We start from the raw sequence: 18,185 nt of genomic DNA, 5'->3' as shown, positions 1-18,185 counted from the left end.
ACAGAAAGGAGAGAGGGAATAGAGCTTTTTAGCTTTACCTGTGCGACAAATAGTTTAACCCTTAATGCTTGGTTTGCCATACCACAAAGCAAACCAAATGACAGCTTAGTACTGAACCTAACAGATTGCACTAAAGCAAATATAATTTTTAAATCATTTAAACCGCTTAATCTCATCTCAATCATATCAAATATTTAGAGCAAACATATTTCCATCTTTCATTTAGAGTTTAAACAGGCACAAAGGAGAAAAAAAAATCTAATTAAATATATAACAGTAGATATGGTTTTGTAAATTGTCAATTCTTTTCAAAATTAACATTTTAAAGTTATGGATCACAATTAGCAAAATTATTTTGAAAAAGCAGTTTTTTATAGCATAATCATCATGTACTCACACTGCATGAAAAAGTTATGTCTTCCTGCCCTATTCCCATTTTGTAGTTGGCCCATTTTAGCCTTTTGTAATAGTAGCTGAGAGACACCGGAATTTAACTGTTGGAACTAGTTACAGTGATAAACAGCAACCACGTGGGCATAACTGATAGATGAGAAAAGGCTTTGTTATTTATAGAAACTTAGGCAGAATAAATTCTATCCAATTGTTTCCCTATTAAACAACTACTGTAAACACTTTAAAAAGAGATCAGTAATCATTTCTAAGAGAGTATTGCCCTACTTGTTTCTGCTGTTTATTTTTTTCAGACGCCTGAGCTAACTAGAGCTCAACAAGCATATTATCAGAGGCAACAAATCACCTTCTCATCTAAAAACAGCTAGCACTCTCACTACATTCTTTTAGTAGTATATCCTTTAGTAGGAGTGAGAACTGAGGGGAGGTAGACAGGGAATTTTATTACAAAGGAGAAGAATGAAGATGTGATTCTCACAGGCCTAAGGGCACAGCTCCATAGCTTCAACTGAATCCATGTGAAAATCCAACCAACAAACACCAGCCTATCTAAATAGCAGCTCTCTGAAGAGATTACATTTTATTTCTCTTATCAGGATGGTGGGGTGGAAGTCCTCACAATGAGAGAGGGCCAAGCCCTAAAACTCAGTATTGTTCAGAAACTGTCAAAAACCTACAGCAGGTCTGTTCTCTGCACTCAAAGGTAAATGCTTATCATCAACTTGCTTATTTTCTTTTTCTCTTTCTACACATAAACTGATCACTAGCTTATACATGTATTATAGCAGCCTCAATAAAAATAAAAAAATAAAAACTCTAGAAATTAGGAAACAAAACCTGAGAACTTTTAAAGTAAACATATTTCTAGTTTGAAATTGAAGGGGCCAATGTGATTTTCTTTCTTACATGATATTCAGATAGCATGACCAAATTTGTAAGTGGAGGATTTCTTCCCAGGTAAGATACCTAATGGGTCTCTCAAATGACGTTTCAGATAATCCACCAGGATAGAAAAATCATCATATGATATCATTGGTTTTACCCAAGAATTTTCATATTTAAAAAATATTTGATCTTCATTTTGTATTCACCAGGTTTTACTTAGACCTAGGAGTGATAACATTCAATGCCTGTGAGTTTTGGGACATCTTCATTTCCTTTCTAAATTTTTACTCCATTTAAAAAATATCTTTAGTATTTAGAATTTTTTAAATGTGAATCTTATCTGGTTTAAAACTCTATGAAAGCTCAAATTCTCCTACATTAAATGTTTAATACCATAGAAACAGTCATTTCTGCAAAACTCAAATGTTAGAAAAATCTGGGTATAGTCCAAATAAATATTTAAATAGAGTTGCCAATTTTAATGCTCTTATAATGGCTACTAACATTTTACAAAATTCTAAGATTGCATGCTTTGAGTTTTAATGGCATTCAACATTTTCTAGAATCTTTAAACGCTGAAAAATGTTTTTATTTGTCATTACAGAATATGGAAAGAAACCTATATAGCTTATTAATGTCTTCTGAATTGTTTAAGAGGATTTTAAGATATGAGTTAAAAGAATTTCATAATCTTAATTTCAATTTCTCCTTTTCATTTAATAGTAGACATTCATTAGGACCCACACACTGTAATAAATTATAATAATTTCAAACAAGAATTAAATTACTAGGTACCTAGTGAAAGAGCCATTTTTTCTTGGGTACCCTGTAATCTAACTGTCAGATTTAAAATCTATTCCCAATCAACTCTTCACAACATTCACATTTATTCATCTATGTTAAATTAATAAAAGGTGTGAATAATACTGACAAAATTGATCATTATTGTTCATGTAGATTTAGAAAATTATAAGGTAATCTAAAATGTAAAAGGAATTGAGAGAAACTATTAAGGTTCTTATAAATAAATTCATCCTATGCTATTTTTTCAAATCAAGACTGAAACTTCTACGAGACTTATTTAAATTGACTATGCAAGCTATTTGATAAATTGTACATTTTTAAAGCATAAACCATTTTCATTATTTTTGACAAATATCAGTACAAAGACTCTACTGTAACATTAGGGTTCAACAAATACTTTAGGAAGCTATGCCAAAATGATGTCGGAAAGTAAAACCCTAATAGTAGCTTGTGAGACGGTTTATGGCCAATGCAGTTTCATGAAGAAAAGACACAACCACGGGAACATCAAAAAGAAATAGCCTTTCCAGAAATAAATACCATCCTCCTCATTTTTCCTCTAGATACAGTAACATAGGTATAATTCTGATCTCAACCAACAAAAATAAATACATGTCCCAAAACAGAACTCCCCCTATAGAACGAGTTTGCACATTTAGTATATTTCCTATCATCTAACCTTGCTGACCCTCTCCTTTTTAACTGGCATCCCTGAAGATAAAGTAAAGCATGTCAACATCTGTTCCCATTCACACCGATTTTAATTTACCAAAAGAGCTTTGCTATTTTCAGAGCAGACTCCAGAGCACAATGACAGATTTAGGGCCTTTACTGAGGTTGCATTTCTAGTGTGTCAGCATTTCCTACTCACCAAGAGTGAATTCCAGGGGGTCACAACAAAGGAATAGCTGAAATTCAAACTTCATTATAGACATTTTTCCCACCCTTACTTATTTCATCACAACTTGAACTACCAACGTGCTTGTCCTATTTAGTGGGGGCATCACTGGTGCTGCACAATAACTAGACAAAAATGATCTAGTTCTGCAGCAACAATGAAGGTCTTTAGGTCTTTCCTATGAGCTTCTACATACACAATTATCTCTTAGAGAACTTTATTTCTGATTAAAATCTAATAGCTATAACTATTTTATAACTCTTTATATTAGTAAAATACTACATGCTTTTCAAAACACTTCCATGTACTTAATACTCCCTTTCACAATTTGATTGTAAGTACTGAGTTTTAAGCTATAAATATTCTTTCTAACCTGTGTCCCATAGTTTCATGTCTTTTTATATCATGATTTATTCAGACATTTTAAATATGTGTAACAAAAGTCATTCTCACACCATCCCAGTTTCCCTGGATAATTCAGTTTTTAAGACACAATATAAAGAGCAACTTGGAGAAACAATGCACAAGTTGTGTTGTAATCAAATAACAACTAAGATATGAGCAGCTGAGCAGAAGGAAGATGGGCAACGGAATGCCGTACAGCAATCAGCACTGTTGACTAATCAGAATTTGAGACACTAGAAGGTAATAAGGGTATTATAAAGAATGGCTTATTGAAGGAGCAGCTGTTTATGTGTAGCTCAGTGTTTAAATGAGTTCCACTAGATTGCCATGGTATGTTTTGGTGAAAATGTTTAACTCCTTTTAAAATGATCATTAGAGAAGAAACAGCAAGTACCAAGTGGCAAGTTTGGAGATATCAAAACACCAACGAAGATTTTAACAGCTTTTAGAACAGTTATCTGGGGGGTATCCAGAAATGATCAGAAATGCCAATTCTAATGACCTTTTAAGTACTCATTCTTTAAAGCTTAGAAGCCATCATCCTTACTGGGTTACTCTGGGGCACAAAGATGAGGTAGCAATATAATGGGCAAATCTTCAGCGATATCAAAAAAGAAAAAAAAATAGTAAAAACATCCATCAGACAAACTCAAGTCAAAGAATGTCTTGGAATTTAGAAATCTGTTCATCTTTTCAGTAAACAAGAGTAACATCCTGAACTACATTTCATAATAAAGTTTTAAATGTTTTAATCCAAAATATAACAAATAAAACCATTCTCCTATGTTGACTCAGAAGTAAATATTTTTTAAAACAGAGGAGCAAGAATGCAAAATACCATTTAATTTATTAATGGTATTTTCAGAAAGCAATAATCATATTCAAAACTATTTGTCATCCAATTGTTTGGTTTTGCAGTTAGATTGTTACAGAGTTTTGTCTTCCTTACTTTCACCTAAGAAGCAAATGTCTATTGTTTATTCTGCCCCAAGAAAAAGAAAATAATCCATAAATTACAGCATAAAGGTACCAAATAAATACTTCACTGAATTTATCATAATATAGTATTATGAATATTTCATTTTGACAAGTGTTCAGTCATATTTTAAAGCAGTCAGCAAGCGGTCGAAACTCTGCTATCTTTTGTAACAGTTCACATGTCAAACTGGCAAAGTGCCCACAGTGTACGGTAGAAAAAAAAAAAGTCTATTTAATGTCTGCCCCACAAGGCGACATGAGGTTTGATTGGCAGAAAGCAGAGAGTGGCTTTTGATCATGTGTCCTAACAAGCAGTTCCAGCTCCTGTCTTTTCAGCTGATGGGCTCCACATTACCCATTCAAACAGAAGTGACAGACCACTGCACTACTCTCTGGCTCTAGTCACACGCAGTGGGAGCTATGCTAGAGACAGAGTCACTGATTAAATATATCACTTTTTCAAGACAAGCAGGTTGTCTGAATCAAAGTTGGACAGAATAGACTCAACATTATTAAAAGGGGATATAAAACTGGGATTGAGTGATGTTCAGCCAGTTTGCACAGCCTCAGGGATTCCCAGGCTGACAGGGGGAATAAGGAACAGCAGAACTCATAAAACAGGGTCAGAAATTAGCTGTGACACCCTGGCTATTTTCCCATCACTTCAGGACCACTGGGTTTCAAAATTCTGGAGTCTCGTTTTACCTTTCTTACTTTCATTTTTTTTAAAATGAATTCAGTAGAGGGAGAAAAACACATAAAAGCATGATTACTGCAGTTTGTCAATTATAGTCTTAAAGGGAATAAAATACTGGATGCAATCCTTTGCATCTAATTTTAAAATATACTAATACAGGTTCTCCTAACTAGGACTCTTAGTTCAGAATTTTATTGCATTTATTGGCTTGTTTTTATAGTGTAACTTTAAAATCTAGTAATATTAATCATGGAAACCTTACAGTTTAAAAAATTTTAAGTGCCCTGGCTACCAAAGGGCTATGCATACTTAGCCATTCTATATTCTTTGCTATAGAATGCATAATATTTAAACATTTTTGCTTGAAATATACTTACAGACATAAACATCTAATGTGAAGAAATGCTCAAAACAAATCTTTATTGTCTAAATTTTATGTTTTAAATTACTGAATATACCTTCTTATAATCTGCAGTACATATTCAGCTACCTATGAAATGCAAAGATATAAAATCTAAAGTTTTCTATTTGAGAAACTAAAAATATATGTCCAAACAAATAAAAAAAAAAAACTATCTAGCTACAGAAACTAAAGAAATAGACCAAAAGCCCAGCAATAATCTGAAACAAATCATCTGAAACCAAAATATAAAACATATAAATGGCCCCTTCAGATGTTATTTTAAAACAGTCCTTCCACAGAGTTTAATTTCTTCTTATCACTGGTATAAAAAAATTACTTTTTATTTATTTTTAAATATTTTTTTAGTGGCACGCTCCAGCTATTTCTTGAAACACTTACATTCATGTTATTTGGTTTGGCATCACTGTAAATATTTAATAGCAACCTGCTTGTAAGATATTTAAGATGTGATTAAAAGATTAAATATTCCTACTAAGATGAAGACAGTTTTAGCAGAGGATAGTAAGGAACTAAGAGTAGACCAGAAATGATACTAAGCTAAGCAGGGATGGAAAGGAATAGCTATTACATTTGCTAGAAGATGGTAAAAATTACAAAGAAATTGTGGGTGTTTAATCTGTGAAAAGTAACATTTTGATCTATTGTGTTAGTTAAATTACTCTAAAATTCAAAGTTAATTTAATACTTGCTGATATAAATTGATTAAAGAATGTATCATTTCTCATAATAATCTTAAATAGTATCTGATTTGTGTTCCTTGTACCACAGAATATGCTATCGCTGATAAATAACTCCATATTAATCAAATATACATTCTACTGCATGAAAAATAAAGTTACTTGTCATCTGGTTCTGTACTTCATGTCTTTAAAGATTTGGAGGATGATGAAAATAATGACAATTATAAATTTATCACAAGTTAAAGGCACAATCAAGCAATTATTTTAAAATCTGTTTTTTATTAATGTAAGAAAATTATTCTGAAGAGGATAATTTGACTTTCTCTGTGATCCCAGATTTTAAACAAGGGAGGGATCTTTATTAGCAAATGCTTCCCAAAGCCTGAAATAAAGCAAAATGGCATTTTTGTTTTTCTCCTCAGATGTGGATTATATTTAATATTCTTATTTTTTACCATCCTTACCACTACCACCATCACCAGGTGCTTTTTTACCTACTAGTGGTAGGAAAGAGGGTAGGAAATTACTACAAAGAATACTCAACTACAATAAGGAAGAGGAGACTAAATTTGCATATATATTGCCAATAAAAACATATTAGGTAAATAAACCTGAAGCAATCCAAAATACATTTTTTTTTCCTTTTTATAATTCAGTCATGAAAAACAATCCCATTGTAAAACAACAACAACATCTGTGTATAACCTATGCTTTACCAGATGGATCTTTTATATTCTATTCCAGAAAAGGCCAAAGAAATTGAGGAGAAGTCTGTGAATCATTTTGCAACACTATAAGAAAGAATACTTTCTTTAAAAAAAAAATCCCAAAATAATTAATTATTTTAGCCACTATATTATTGCTTACAGTAATACACAGCAATAACATTTACATTGATTGAATTCTGTTTCCTTAATGTGAAATTTGTTTGGGGTTAATTAGCACGGCTGAGGAATAAGCTTAATAATTTTATGTTGTTTACACTGGAGGCAGTTTTCTACGAGCACTGCTCAGGGAGGAAGTGACATCTTCTAATTTCAGACAAAACATGGAGGTGAGAACGGCAGCTCACTGTGGAATGGCAAAGAAGTGCCTTCCTCCTTCAGCAAGTCTCCCCACTACTTGGGGTATCTAATGGCAACAATACAAAGTTGCTCCAATTATTTTTCAGGTATGATAAGTTTTTAAAGCAAATATTGAGCTGAGCAGGAAGAAAAGAAAAAGACTTATACAAATGGAGAAAGTCTCTAATATTAGACATTTTTACCAGCCCTTCCTTAAGAAAAACCAGGTCTAATTAGTTGTCTCCCTAAAATGCGTACCTAGCATTTTTATTATGTATTATAACATTTTGCTCAGAGCTGACATTTTTATTCTGACAAGCACTGTCTGGAGAGCTCTCAATAAATAATACATTGACAATTTTCAGTAAATAAGCAGTGGACACAAATCGTTATCCTTACTTACAGCTGCCCTACTCTAATAGTGCTTTTACAAGTGAGGTGACTATTCAGTCTAATGCAATCCTCTCAGTGCTGGAAAGACATTTTCATTCATTACCACGGTCACAAGCACTTAAAGCACTTTTAAGCCCTGTTGCAAAACAGCAGGGATGGCAGAGCAAGTGGGGCTAACGAAAACTAAAGTTCATCACCAGAGAAACCTGAGGTTGTTCACCTCAACAACTAGGAAATTCACTTTTGCCCAGTCCACCTCAACATGTCTTAGATCTATATGTCTAAGGAGAATACAGGATTTTCTCTGGCAAGTAAATGTTAATAGTCTTAAAGCCCAACCATGGTGGGTTTTATTTTCTGTATGAAATCTGGTTTATCATTCAGTAATATTTATTAAGCATCATAGGATAAAGGGACATGCAACAACCTAAGTGCTAAAGGCAGAGAAACTGAAATAAAATCTGAATCCAAATGAATACCTTTGAAACCACACAACAACTTTTCTTGCTCTCATTAGCTTTTCCTCCAACTACTTCAAACGCCAACACCCTTACTAGTAACAAACCACTATAAGGCAATCATAAATTTCATTTTTCTTCATGATCTCACATCAATATGATCTCCTGGCTATCTGAAAACAAACATATGAAATAAGAGTTGAAGAAAGAGGAATGAAATGAGAAGGTAATATCTATATACCTTGACATAGAGAGCCTGCAGCTAGAATTTTCACCCAACTCCTTAATCTAATAAATTTATCCATTATTTGAATGCTTTACAGACAATTAATTGATTATGAAGGTGGCTGAAAATATGTTACCCAGTCAGAAGTTGATTTCATGGTGTCATATTACAATTATGAGAAGCATCAGGATGTTTGGGTCTATGACGGAACTTATGGTGTTTCCATAAGATTATAATGGAACTGAAAAATTCCTATCACTTAAGTGACATTGTAATCACATCGCAATGTTGTAGCACAACACATTACTCATGTGTTTGCAATGAAGTTAGTGTGAACCATTTACAGTTCTGCCAGTTATAAAAAGTATAGCACATATAATTATGCACAGTATATAATATTTGATTATAACAAACATTATTGGTTTACATATTTGCTATACTATACTTTTATTGTTGTTTTAGAGTGTACTTCTACTTATTTTTTAAAAAAAGTTTCCTATAAAAAAGCATGCCATGCTATGTTAGCAGCATTTTTATACATCTTTTATCTATTGCATCTCTTGGTTGTTATCAAAGGTAACAGAGTGATTGACATCTACCACTTAGGTTTGTGTAAGTACACTCTATAATATTCACACACACCAAAATCTAATGTCACATTTCTCAAAATGTACCACCAATGTTCAAGGACACATAACTACATATGGCTTAGACTATTTAGTTCAGTAAAGCTGTCATTCCATAGTTCTCAACTGTGCATCAGAAACACCTGGAAAGCTTGAGAAAACATGGGTGGCAGGGCTCCATCCCAGTTTTTAATTCAGTAGGTCAAATAGGAGGCTTAAGAATTTGCATTTCTAACACATTCCCAGGTGAGGCCAAGGCAACTGACAATTTGAGAAGCACTAGGCTATGGTATTGAATTCATCAGAACAGATAACATGCACATAACACACTTTGGGGCTAAGCCTATAGTCACTTCACTTCTTCTACATATAGGATGACAAACTACAGAACTTTCACATGTGGTTCCACTTTGAAACCACCTAAAAGCAATAATGACTATTCAAAGTGAATTCACTAAGAAAAAGGAGATTCCCTCCATAAAAATGATAAGCAAGGGAACCTAGGTGTGCTCTCTCATAATTTCCAGGACAGTCAAATATATATCTGCATGCTGGATATATTCCAATATCACAGAGAGAATACTCAAACTCAGTATGTCTGAAGTTGAACCTTTTCTGAAACCTTCAATCTATCTAGATTCACCACCTTAATAGCCTCACCATCAAATCTCTCTGCTCAATATCTTCCCAACCTCACACCCAACATCTAATTAAAAATCCCAACCATATTTCTGAAAGCTGAGTCCTCCAATCTTTCCCTGCCTTTGCTTTAGAGCTTAAACCATGTTGATTTTTCTGCATTTACCCTTGCCTCTTTACAAATAATAGTGAAACTTCCACCAAAGTTCCTTTACAAATAAACACTTCAACTATGTCATTCATTCTCCTAATTAAAAGTTCTCATCTGCTCTCCACTACCCAAAGGATAAAATCCTATCTCTTTATAATGGTTCCAACCGATTTTTTCAGTCATGTCTCCTGTATTAGCCATACCAAACTTCTGGACTTTCATTAAATTCATAAGTTGATTCATACCACTGAAACTTTATACATGTTGTCCTCTCTACCTGGGAACTAACTCATTTTATTTCTTATTTGCTATTACAAGTATATAATTTATCAAAATCCAGCTCAAATTTTTATAAATTCCCTTCTAGGTCTCCTAGACATAAAAATTGTTCCATCTTTTACACTCCCACAGCATTTTATGACCTCTTCTACTATAGCGCTTAATGATGATTACTTTATTTACATGTGTTTTTCCCACTAACTTACAAGCTACTAAAACCAATATCTCTTAGTTCATCTTTTTTTCCTCCTCTTTCTCCACATTTATCTCTCCCATTCTAAGCCCACTGCAACATAAGATAAAAGAGTTTAATAAATGCTGATGGAATTAATTCATATATGTATATGTATTTAAGCATGTCTACATATGCTTTTATATCTGTATAAAGTATGCTTTATTTGGATGAAGAGATACACCCCCAAAATTAAATTGATTTATAACTTTTTTTGCCATAATCTCATTTATCTTTCTGAAACCTTTTATAAGTAAACTTTTTTAGGGTTAATTCATAATATATTCCAAGATCTATACCATGTGTCATGAATATAAACCAAAGATTATGATACGTCCTCAAGAAAATTTAAATCAAGGGAAGCAAGATCAATAAATATAAATAGCAAATTGTTTCATCTTTGTTGAAATCAGCTGAGCATACATTTGTAGTGGTATTTGTGCGTTCTCTACTATGTTCGATTGATCTGTGTGTCTACTTCTCTACCAATACTGTATGTTTTGATTACTGTGGTTATATAGTAAGCCTTAATACTGCGTAGAGTGATTACTAACACTTTATTCTTTTTTGTCAAGATTGTCTTAGTTATTCCAGGGTCTAAATCTTTCTATATAAAGTTTAAAATGTTTGTCTGTAGATGAAGTTCTTGCTGTGATCTTAATAGGAATTGAATTAAATATATAGATTATTTGGGGAAGAATTGACATTACCACATGGTCTTCCAATATAGAACCACAATGTTTTGCCATATATTTAGGTCTTTGATTTTCTTTTAATCGGCATTCTATAATTTCAGCATATAGATCCTCTACAAATTTGTTAAGTACTTACTTAAGCATTTCATTTTATTTGGAAAAATTATAAACAGCATTGTTTCCAATTTCAGTTTTCATATGTTGCTACAGTCTGAAAGTTTCTGTCCTTCCAAATCCATGTATTGAAACTGAATCCCCAATATGGTGGTATTAAGAGGTGAGGGGCCTTCGGAAGTGATGAGGTTACAAACGTAGTTAGTGCCCTTATAAGGGAGTTTGTCCCTTCTACGACACAGCAACAAGACACCAACTATGAAGCACATTCTTCACTAGATATAAGATCTGCTGTCATCTTAATCTTGGGGGTTCCCATCCTCCAGATGGGTAAGCAACAAATTTCCAGTGTTTGTAAATTACCCAATTTATGGCATTTTGTTACAGCAGCCAGAATAGACTAAGACACTTGTTCACTGTTAGTGTACAGAAATGAGATGGGTTTATCCTGCTGACTCATTAATTCTAGGAGGCATATTTGTTTTTTTCTTCTATTCTGTTTTATTTTGTTTTTAGATTACTTGGGATTTTCAAGATAATCATGTCACTTGCAAAGCAATTCCATATAGGAAGGTGAGCTTTGTCAACAGGTGGTGCTGGAACAAATTAAATATCCATCAGAAAAGAAAGAAAAAGAAATTTCACACTTTGTACACAAATTTCTCAAAATAACATATAGACTTGACTCTAAAGTACAAAACCTTTAGAAAATAAGAGAGGAGATAATGTTTGAAATCTAGGGCTAAGTGTTCTTAGAGCTAACAAAAGCATGATCCATAAAATAAAAAACTGTTAAACTCATCTAAATTCTAAGCTTTCATCTGTGAGAGCCCATGTAAAGAGGATGAAAAACCAAGCTAAAGATCAAAAGGCAATATTTTCAAGCTATATACCTAACATAGGACTGGTACATAAAATAATAAATAATTGTCACTACTTAATAATAATAAAAAAATTCAATTCAAAAATGAACAAAAGGGGTCTGGGGTTGTGGCTCAGTGGTAGTGCATTTGCCTGTCATGTGTGAGGCACTGGGTTTGATTCTTAGCACTACATATAAATAAATTAAATAAAGGTCTATCAAAAACTAAAAAAAATATATTAAAAAGAAAAGAAAATGAATAAAAGAATTTTTGAAAATGAATAAAAGAATTTTCCTTTCACCAACAAGGACATTCATATGACAACACGCAAAATAATGTTCAATATCATCAGCCATTAAATAAATACTAATTAACTCTCAAAACATTACTACACACCTATCACAAAGGTCAAAATAAAAACAACAAAACCAAATGTTGACAAAGATGTAAATAAACTGGATCACTCATACAATACTTGTGGGAATGTAAAAAACAGCATAGATATTCTGAAAAACAGTATAGCGTTTCTTAAAAAACTAAAATACGATTACCATATAACTTGGTAGATGTGCTTCAGGATACTAATTTTAGAGAAATTAAAACCTCTGCTTACTTAATAAGTGATAAACAAATGTTCATATCAACTTTATTTGTAATAGCTAAAAACTTTAATCTGTTCTGATGCCCTTTAACCAGTGAATGAAGAGTTAAACAAACTGATATATATGTGTTATGTGTGTGTGTGTGTATGAGATCGAGATATATAAATGAATTATACATGGTGTGGAATAAAACGGGTATGACTGATATATATAACTTGAAAAATTGCCAGGAAATTATGCCAATTTTTTTTTCAAAAAGTCAACAACACACTGTATAATTCCATTTATATAACATCTCTGAAATGTCAAAATGTTAGAAATAAAGAACTTACTAGTGGTTATCAGGGACTTCATACTAAGTGTGAGGGGTGCTAGAGTAGAAGAAAGGCAGATATGATTATAAAAACACAAAGATCCTGGTGATATCTGAATTATTCAGTATTCTATTGTGGTGGCTAAATTGTGATGGCTGATTTATAGGTGATAAAATTGTATTGTACTTAATATGCAAACCGACACACAAATGAGTACTTTAGAACTGTATAAATTTGAAGATCAAGGGATTGATTGTATCAGTGTCAATAACTTGTGATGACAGTATACAACAATTCTGCAATATGCTGCCATGAGGGAAATAGGGCAAATTATACAAGGAATCTCTCTTATTTCTTGCAGTCTTATGTGAATCTACAATTACCTCATTGAAAATATCCATTTAAAAATAGAAACCATTATAATTAAGGTTACATAGCTTCAAGTATTGATCATTTTGGAAAAGGGAGAAGTCATGAGAGCTAACCTAGTCAGTATGATTTGGATTTTGGATATTGGAAAGTGAGTAGATGAAAAATTTAGGTAAGCAGAGAGTAGGCAGAAGGTTACTCGGCTGAGCAGGAAGTGTATTTGATTGAATTCAATTTTAATTCAGTGCTTACTTTTTAGATAAGAAAGATTGTCCTGAGATTGTTAAGTCTTCAAATTCTTAACCAGAATGCTCATTAGAGAAAGATAACCAAAGAATTCCAGGAACCAAATTCTAATACTGCATAGTATCTCTATGTACCTGAGGAATGCCTAAGTTAGACTGACATCAAGCAAAAAGAAAGGGGACAGCATATGTGGAGGATAATGAAGTCTTAATGTTAGAAGAAAATCTAAGCTGGAAGAAAAAAATCAAAGAAAGTTTGATCAGGTAACCAAGAATACTTCTTACTTGTGAAGCTAATACTAATACCATGCAACAAGCAAAGGGTAGAGCACTCACACATGGTAAAACACTGACTCTGTGTGAAATCATTATGGACAAGTCTAAGAAATGTTGTATAACGTCATGAAAAGACTTGTAATTCTGCAAACAGTTATGATGAATTGACAACTAAAAGTTCATAGTTTCAGAATAGTAAGGAAATGTAAGCTTGATTTAGAGGGCAACAGAAAATAGAGTCATACCTAGAATCACATTCCCATTGGCAGCATAACTTTTAAATAGGTAATGTGGGGCAAGAAAGAGAGAAAAAGTTAAAAGAGGGAATTATTTGGATTTCCTAAACTGACTATTTAAAAACAAAGTTATGGGCAGCTGGGGTTGTGGCTCAGTGGTAGAGCGCTTGCCTTCCATGTGTGAGGCACTAGGTTCGATCCTCAACACCACACAAAAGTAAATAAACAAAATAAAGATACTGCATCCATGTATAACTAATAAATAAGCAAATAAATAAAAATAAAGTTACAGTTAAGATAATCTTAATTGGGAACAGAGGATGTAAACATAAGGACAAGAGAGACTGAAATTAAAAGAGGCACCATTCCAGAACATTTAACAATCTCCATTTAATCAACAAACACTTATTATCTTAAGACTACAAAAAATAGAGTTGTGGAGGAGTCAGAGAGGTGTCTGCTCTTACTAACTTTCCCCTGTTAGTGGGTGAGAAAGATAATAAAGAAGATGAAAAAGCAAGAACAGAACAGAAAGTAAAATTGCTAAGGTGAAAATGAAATAGAGAAGTTAAAGAGTGATGGGGTCTACTTTAGAATTAGAGGTAAAGAATGCTTCTCAAAACAAGTGATAGTTAAGTTGAAATCTGAATGATAAAGAGGAGCTAGTATACAGAAATCAAAGAATAATGTTTAGGACTTTGTGCATTGGCTAAACAAAGTATTTTCCCCTCTCTAGTCTCTCTCTTCTGAGAACAAAAAGAGATTGCTCCAAAACAATATGTAGTTTATGCATTAATTTTTGAATTTTCCATCTCTTTCCTAACTTACAACAGGTAAATGTACAGGAGAAGAGGTATTTCTTACACCTTTTATAAGAGATATTTTCAGTTAAAAGTTAGTTATTGCATTCTAGAGTGGAATGGAATCTCAGTGCACATAGTATATTAGACACTCTTTTAAAAATGCCCTTTGACTATAGCTTACCTTCTTTCAAGAAATATATATATTAGCATAATAATTTTGCTTTTACAGCTGCCATGGTATTGCTGAAAGTAATGTGATACTTTAGCATATTTTCATCATTATTCTTCAGTATAACTTCATTGATTTTTTTTCTAGTCAGCTATTTGTATTTACTCATTTTCAATTTATTATGTGAAAACAATTAGGAAAATCCACAGACCTTTAACTTCTGTACTCTCAATGATAGTGGATAGCCTATTTTCCCTTATTCCATGTCTTCATTGTGGGAGTATTTGTCTTGCCTCTCAATGTAAGGTATGGCTCCTTAGTTACACTTAAACTCTCAAGACATCAACTGAGAAAGCTATGATAGATCCGAATGTCAAAGATGCTCAGCATTAAGCCATACCTTTGAAACCATGGCTTTGTCTACAAGTATTTCATCAGACAATGATGCCTTCATATATCAAAATTGGCTAGCAGTTTTTATCTCTAGTTTCATAAAGATTCTAGCATCAGAAATAAGTGATCAGGAATAGTAAAGAACAGTTTCAAGCATAATAAAAGAGAATGAATCATGTGAATCATGAGATTGGTTCATATGACTGATTCAGTCTAAAAATGATTCGAAAGAGAAAGACTCTGAAATTTGGATACAAACTCTAAAAGAAAATCAAAATGGCATAAAATTTTAGAATTTGTCCTTTAATGTTTATTTAAACCAAAATCCTCATTTTATAACTAGAATTTAGATTAATCAATTAATTAATTGATACTACCTAGTAAATTATGAGATTAAGGACAAGAATATACATCAAATCCAAGCCAATATCTGAAAGGATTCTTAAACATTCCAAGAGAGAGAAAGATTTCCAGCCAACAGGTCAATTGGCTACAAAAATGCCTATTTCAATGTTAACGATTGGGTAGAACAGTGGTAACACTAAGTTCGTAATTTTGAATTTGAAGTAAGTATTTAAGAAAAAATAAAACTACTGTAAATCTGTTATAATTAGAGATCAGGATTAATCCTAATTCTAAAACTATACCCTGAGCTAGAGACATCAATAGAAAGGATCAAAAGGGAAAAATGTGTGTTTTCCAACAGACCCAGTAATCACATCCCAGTAGGAGAACAATACACTTGTGCTCATAGTTGAAAGAAGGGTTGAAGACATTCTGTTAAGATACAACAAAACAAAAATTTCAGTGAAGGTGCCATCAAAGACTCTTGTTGAACTTCAAAAAAGCTCAGTGATTAAAAAAAATGCCTATACTAGATATGCTGAGGAAGATAGAATCAAAAGGTATAGACAGTTAAATTAAAGCTTTCAGAGATTATAATACACACGCACACACACACACACACACACACAAGCAGGAACTTCTTTGTGTAATGTTTTCGAAAGAGTCAAACAAAGACTATAAAAAATTGTCAATATCAATTCCACTCCTGAGGAGACATTTTAGAGAAGAAACTCATGCACACATGCATCAGAAGCATTAGCTTCAAGAATCTTCGTAACATAATTTCTTGCACTAGCAGAAAACTGGAAAAAAAATGCCCAGAGGCAATAGACAGGAGAATATACTGGTTACACCGTATAACATGGAACATTATACAAAAGTGAAAATGAACTAAAACTACGCACAGCAAAACTGATCTTAGAATACAATTGTGAATATATAAAGCAAGTCACAGATTACACTGTGACATTATTTTTATAATATTCTAAAACAAGCTAAGGAATATATTATTTAAAGACACGTTTAAAACAAAAAGAGAACACAATGATAAACACAACATTCTGGCAGTAATCTAACAGAAACAAGGACTGAATGAAAAATAACATAAGGAGATTCAACTGTACTCATAATTTTTATTAAGTAAGATAATTCACAGGTGTTTATTTTATTTTTATGGCTTTTAATACAAATATCAAATATGACATAATAACCAAGTTTACTGCTTCCTTAGCTACTCATTTTTCTTTTGATTTGCATACGTATTTATAAAGAAAATAATAAAGAGCTAAAGAGATCCTCTATTACTTCTTGAAACTCCCATGATAAATCCTGAAGAAAATCTAATGAATTTTCAATAGAGTAAAACAAAATGCTAATTGTTTGCTCAAATTCTACAAGCTCAAAAAGCATACAAACATCTGACTTGTTTCATTAAACAATTAGAAAGCTGCACCCTCTTTCTAAACAACAAAATGACAGGAACATACCTTCTTGCTTCCCAGTTCAGTGAGAGGAAAAATCAAAAACAACTTGCCTGCATCTATTAACATTCTTAGAGAAATAGGTTTTAAAAAGTAATTTTCAAATATGAGGAGAAAGAAATGGACTAAGAAATTTGAAGTATCTTTTCAAGGCAGAGAAATAAATTGAAAGAAAAATAACAAACAAATAGTATATTATCTATAATATTAAACTAGAATTACAAACAATAGCAAATAGAAATAACCAAAATTTCTATATAGAATTAACCAAATAGAAATAACCAAGAATGTCTGAGGTTCAAAGAATTCTGTCTCATTATATATTTTGTAAAGTTATATGAGAGGATGACCAGTTTCTAAAAATTAGAAAGCTTTTAACACAAAAATATACCAAGCATAATTCTTACACAAACAATCATAATTTTTATAATTCTAACACTAATAGTTCTCACTCTTCACCGCAAGTTCTAAATATTGTTGTATAATACTTTTGGAAAACATCTGGTTTTTGGTATACTTTCTGGCACTAGATAAGTGTGTACTATGAATATGCTACAAAGTCTTTAAAATGGGAGCAAGGAAATAAATATCATTGGAGGAAATTTTTATTAGGAGAAGAAAAAACAAATTTAAATGAAATTGCATCCGAATTGCTCTGAATATCCAATGCTTCTTCACCAAGAGTATGAGCAGTCTTAGGGAACTTCAGCATTTAAATGACTTGAGATTTCTAATGTATTTGAAATAATTATTCTGGGAGTTTGTAATGAATACTTTATGTGTTTATTACACAAAAATTCCAAACCTTTCCTATTTCTCCCATGAATGAGAAACATAAGGTAAGGTTTGGATCTAGGATATTCTAGAGGCTTCACCAATATAACCTCAAATCATAATGATGATTAAAATCTAATATCCATAATTGTGCCTTAAAATAATTTTGATGCTATAGAATGGCATGAATGTTAAGCTTCTTTTTAACATGGATTTTAATGTTAAAGGAACACATTGCTCTTAACTTGGTACTATC

General features: G+C 32.3%; 1 protein-coding gene across 46 annotated transcripts in view; it reads right to left on the bottom strand.

Moving 5' to 3' along the window:
* The window catches only part of Sox6 (SRY-box transcription factor 6), a 612,624-nt gene that overhangs the window by 307,703 nt on the left and 286,736 nt on the right, over positions 1-18,185 (bottom strand). Inside the window, exon 1 of one of the 46 annotated variants that reach the window (XM_058577011.1) lies at positions 398-17,317. The exons of 44 other annotated variants lie outside the window; for them this stretch is intronic. In XM_058577011.1, the coding sequence (XP_058432994.1) occupies positions 398-452 (55 nt within the window). In that variant the 5' untranslated portion in view covers positions 453-17,317. Of the gene's footprint in view, positions 1-397; positions 17,318-18,185 lie in introns of those variants that run through there. One more of the 46 variants, XM_058577013.1, reaches the window with a different exon arrangement.

The sequence above is a fragment of the Marmota monax genome, unplaced genomic scaffold (genome assembly GCF_021218885.2).
Source record: "Marmota monax isolate L192 unplaced genomic scaffold, Marmota_monax_Labrador192_F-V1.1 WCK01_AAM20220418_F8-fsc00061, whole genome shotgun sequence".
Lineage (NCBI taxonomy): Eukaryota > Metazoa > Chordata > Mammalia > Rodentia > Sciuridae > Marmota > Marmota monax.
The sequence above is the reverse complement of the archived record's forward strand: the minus strand, read 5'-3'. Positions and strand labels throughout refer to the sequence as shown.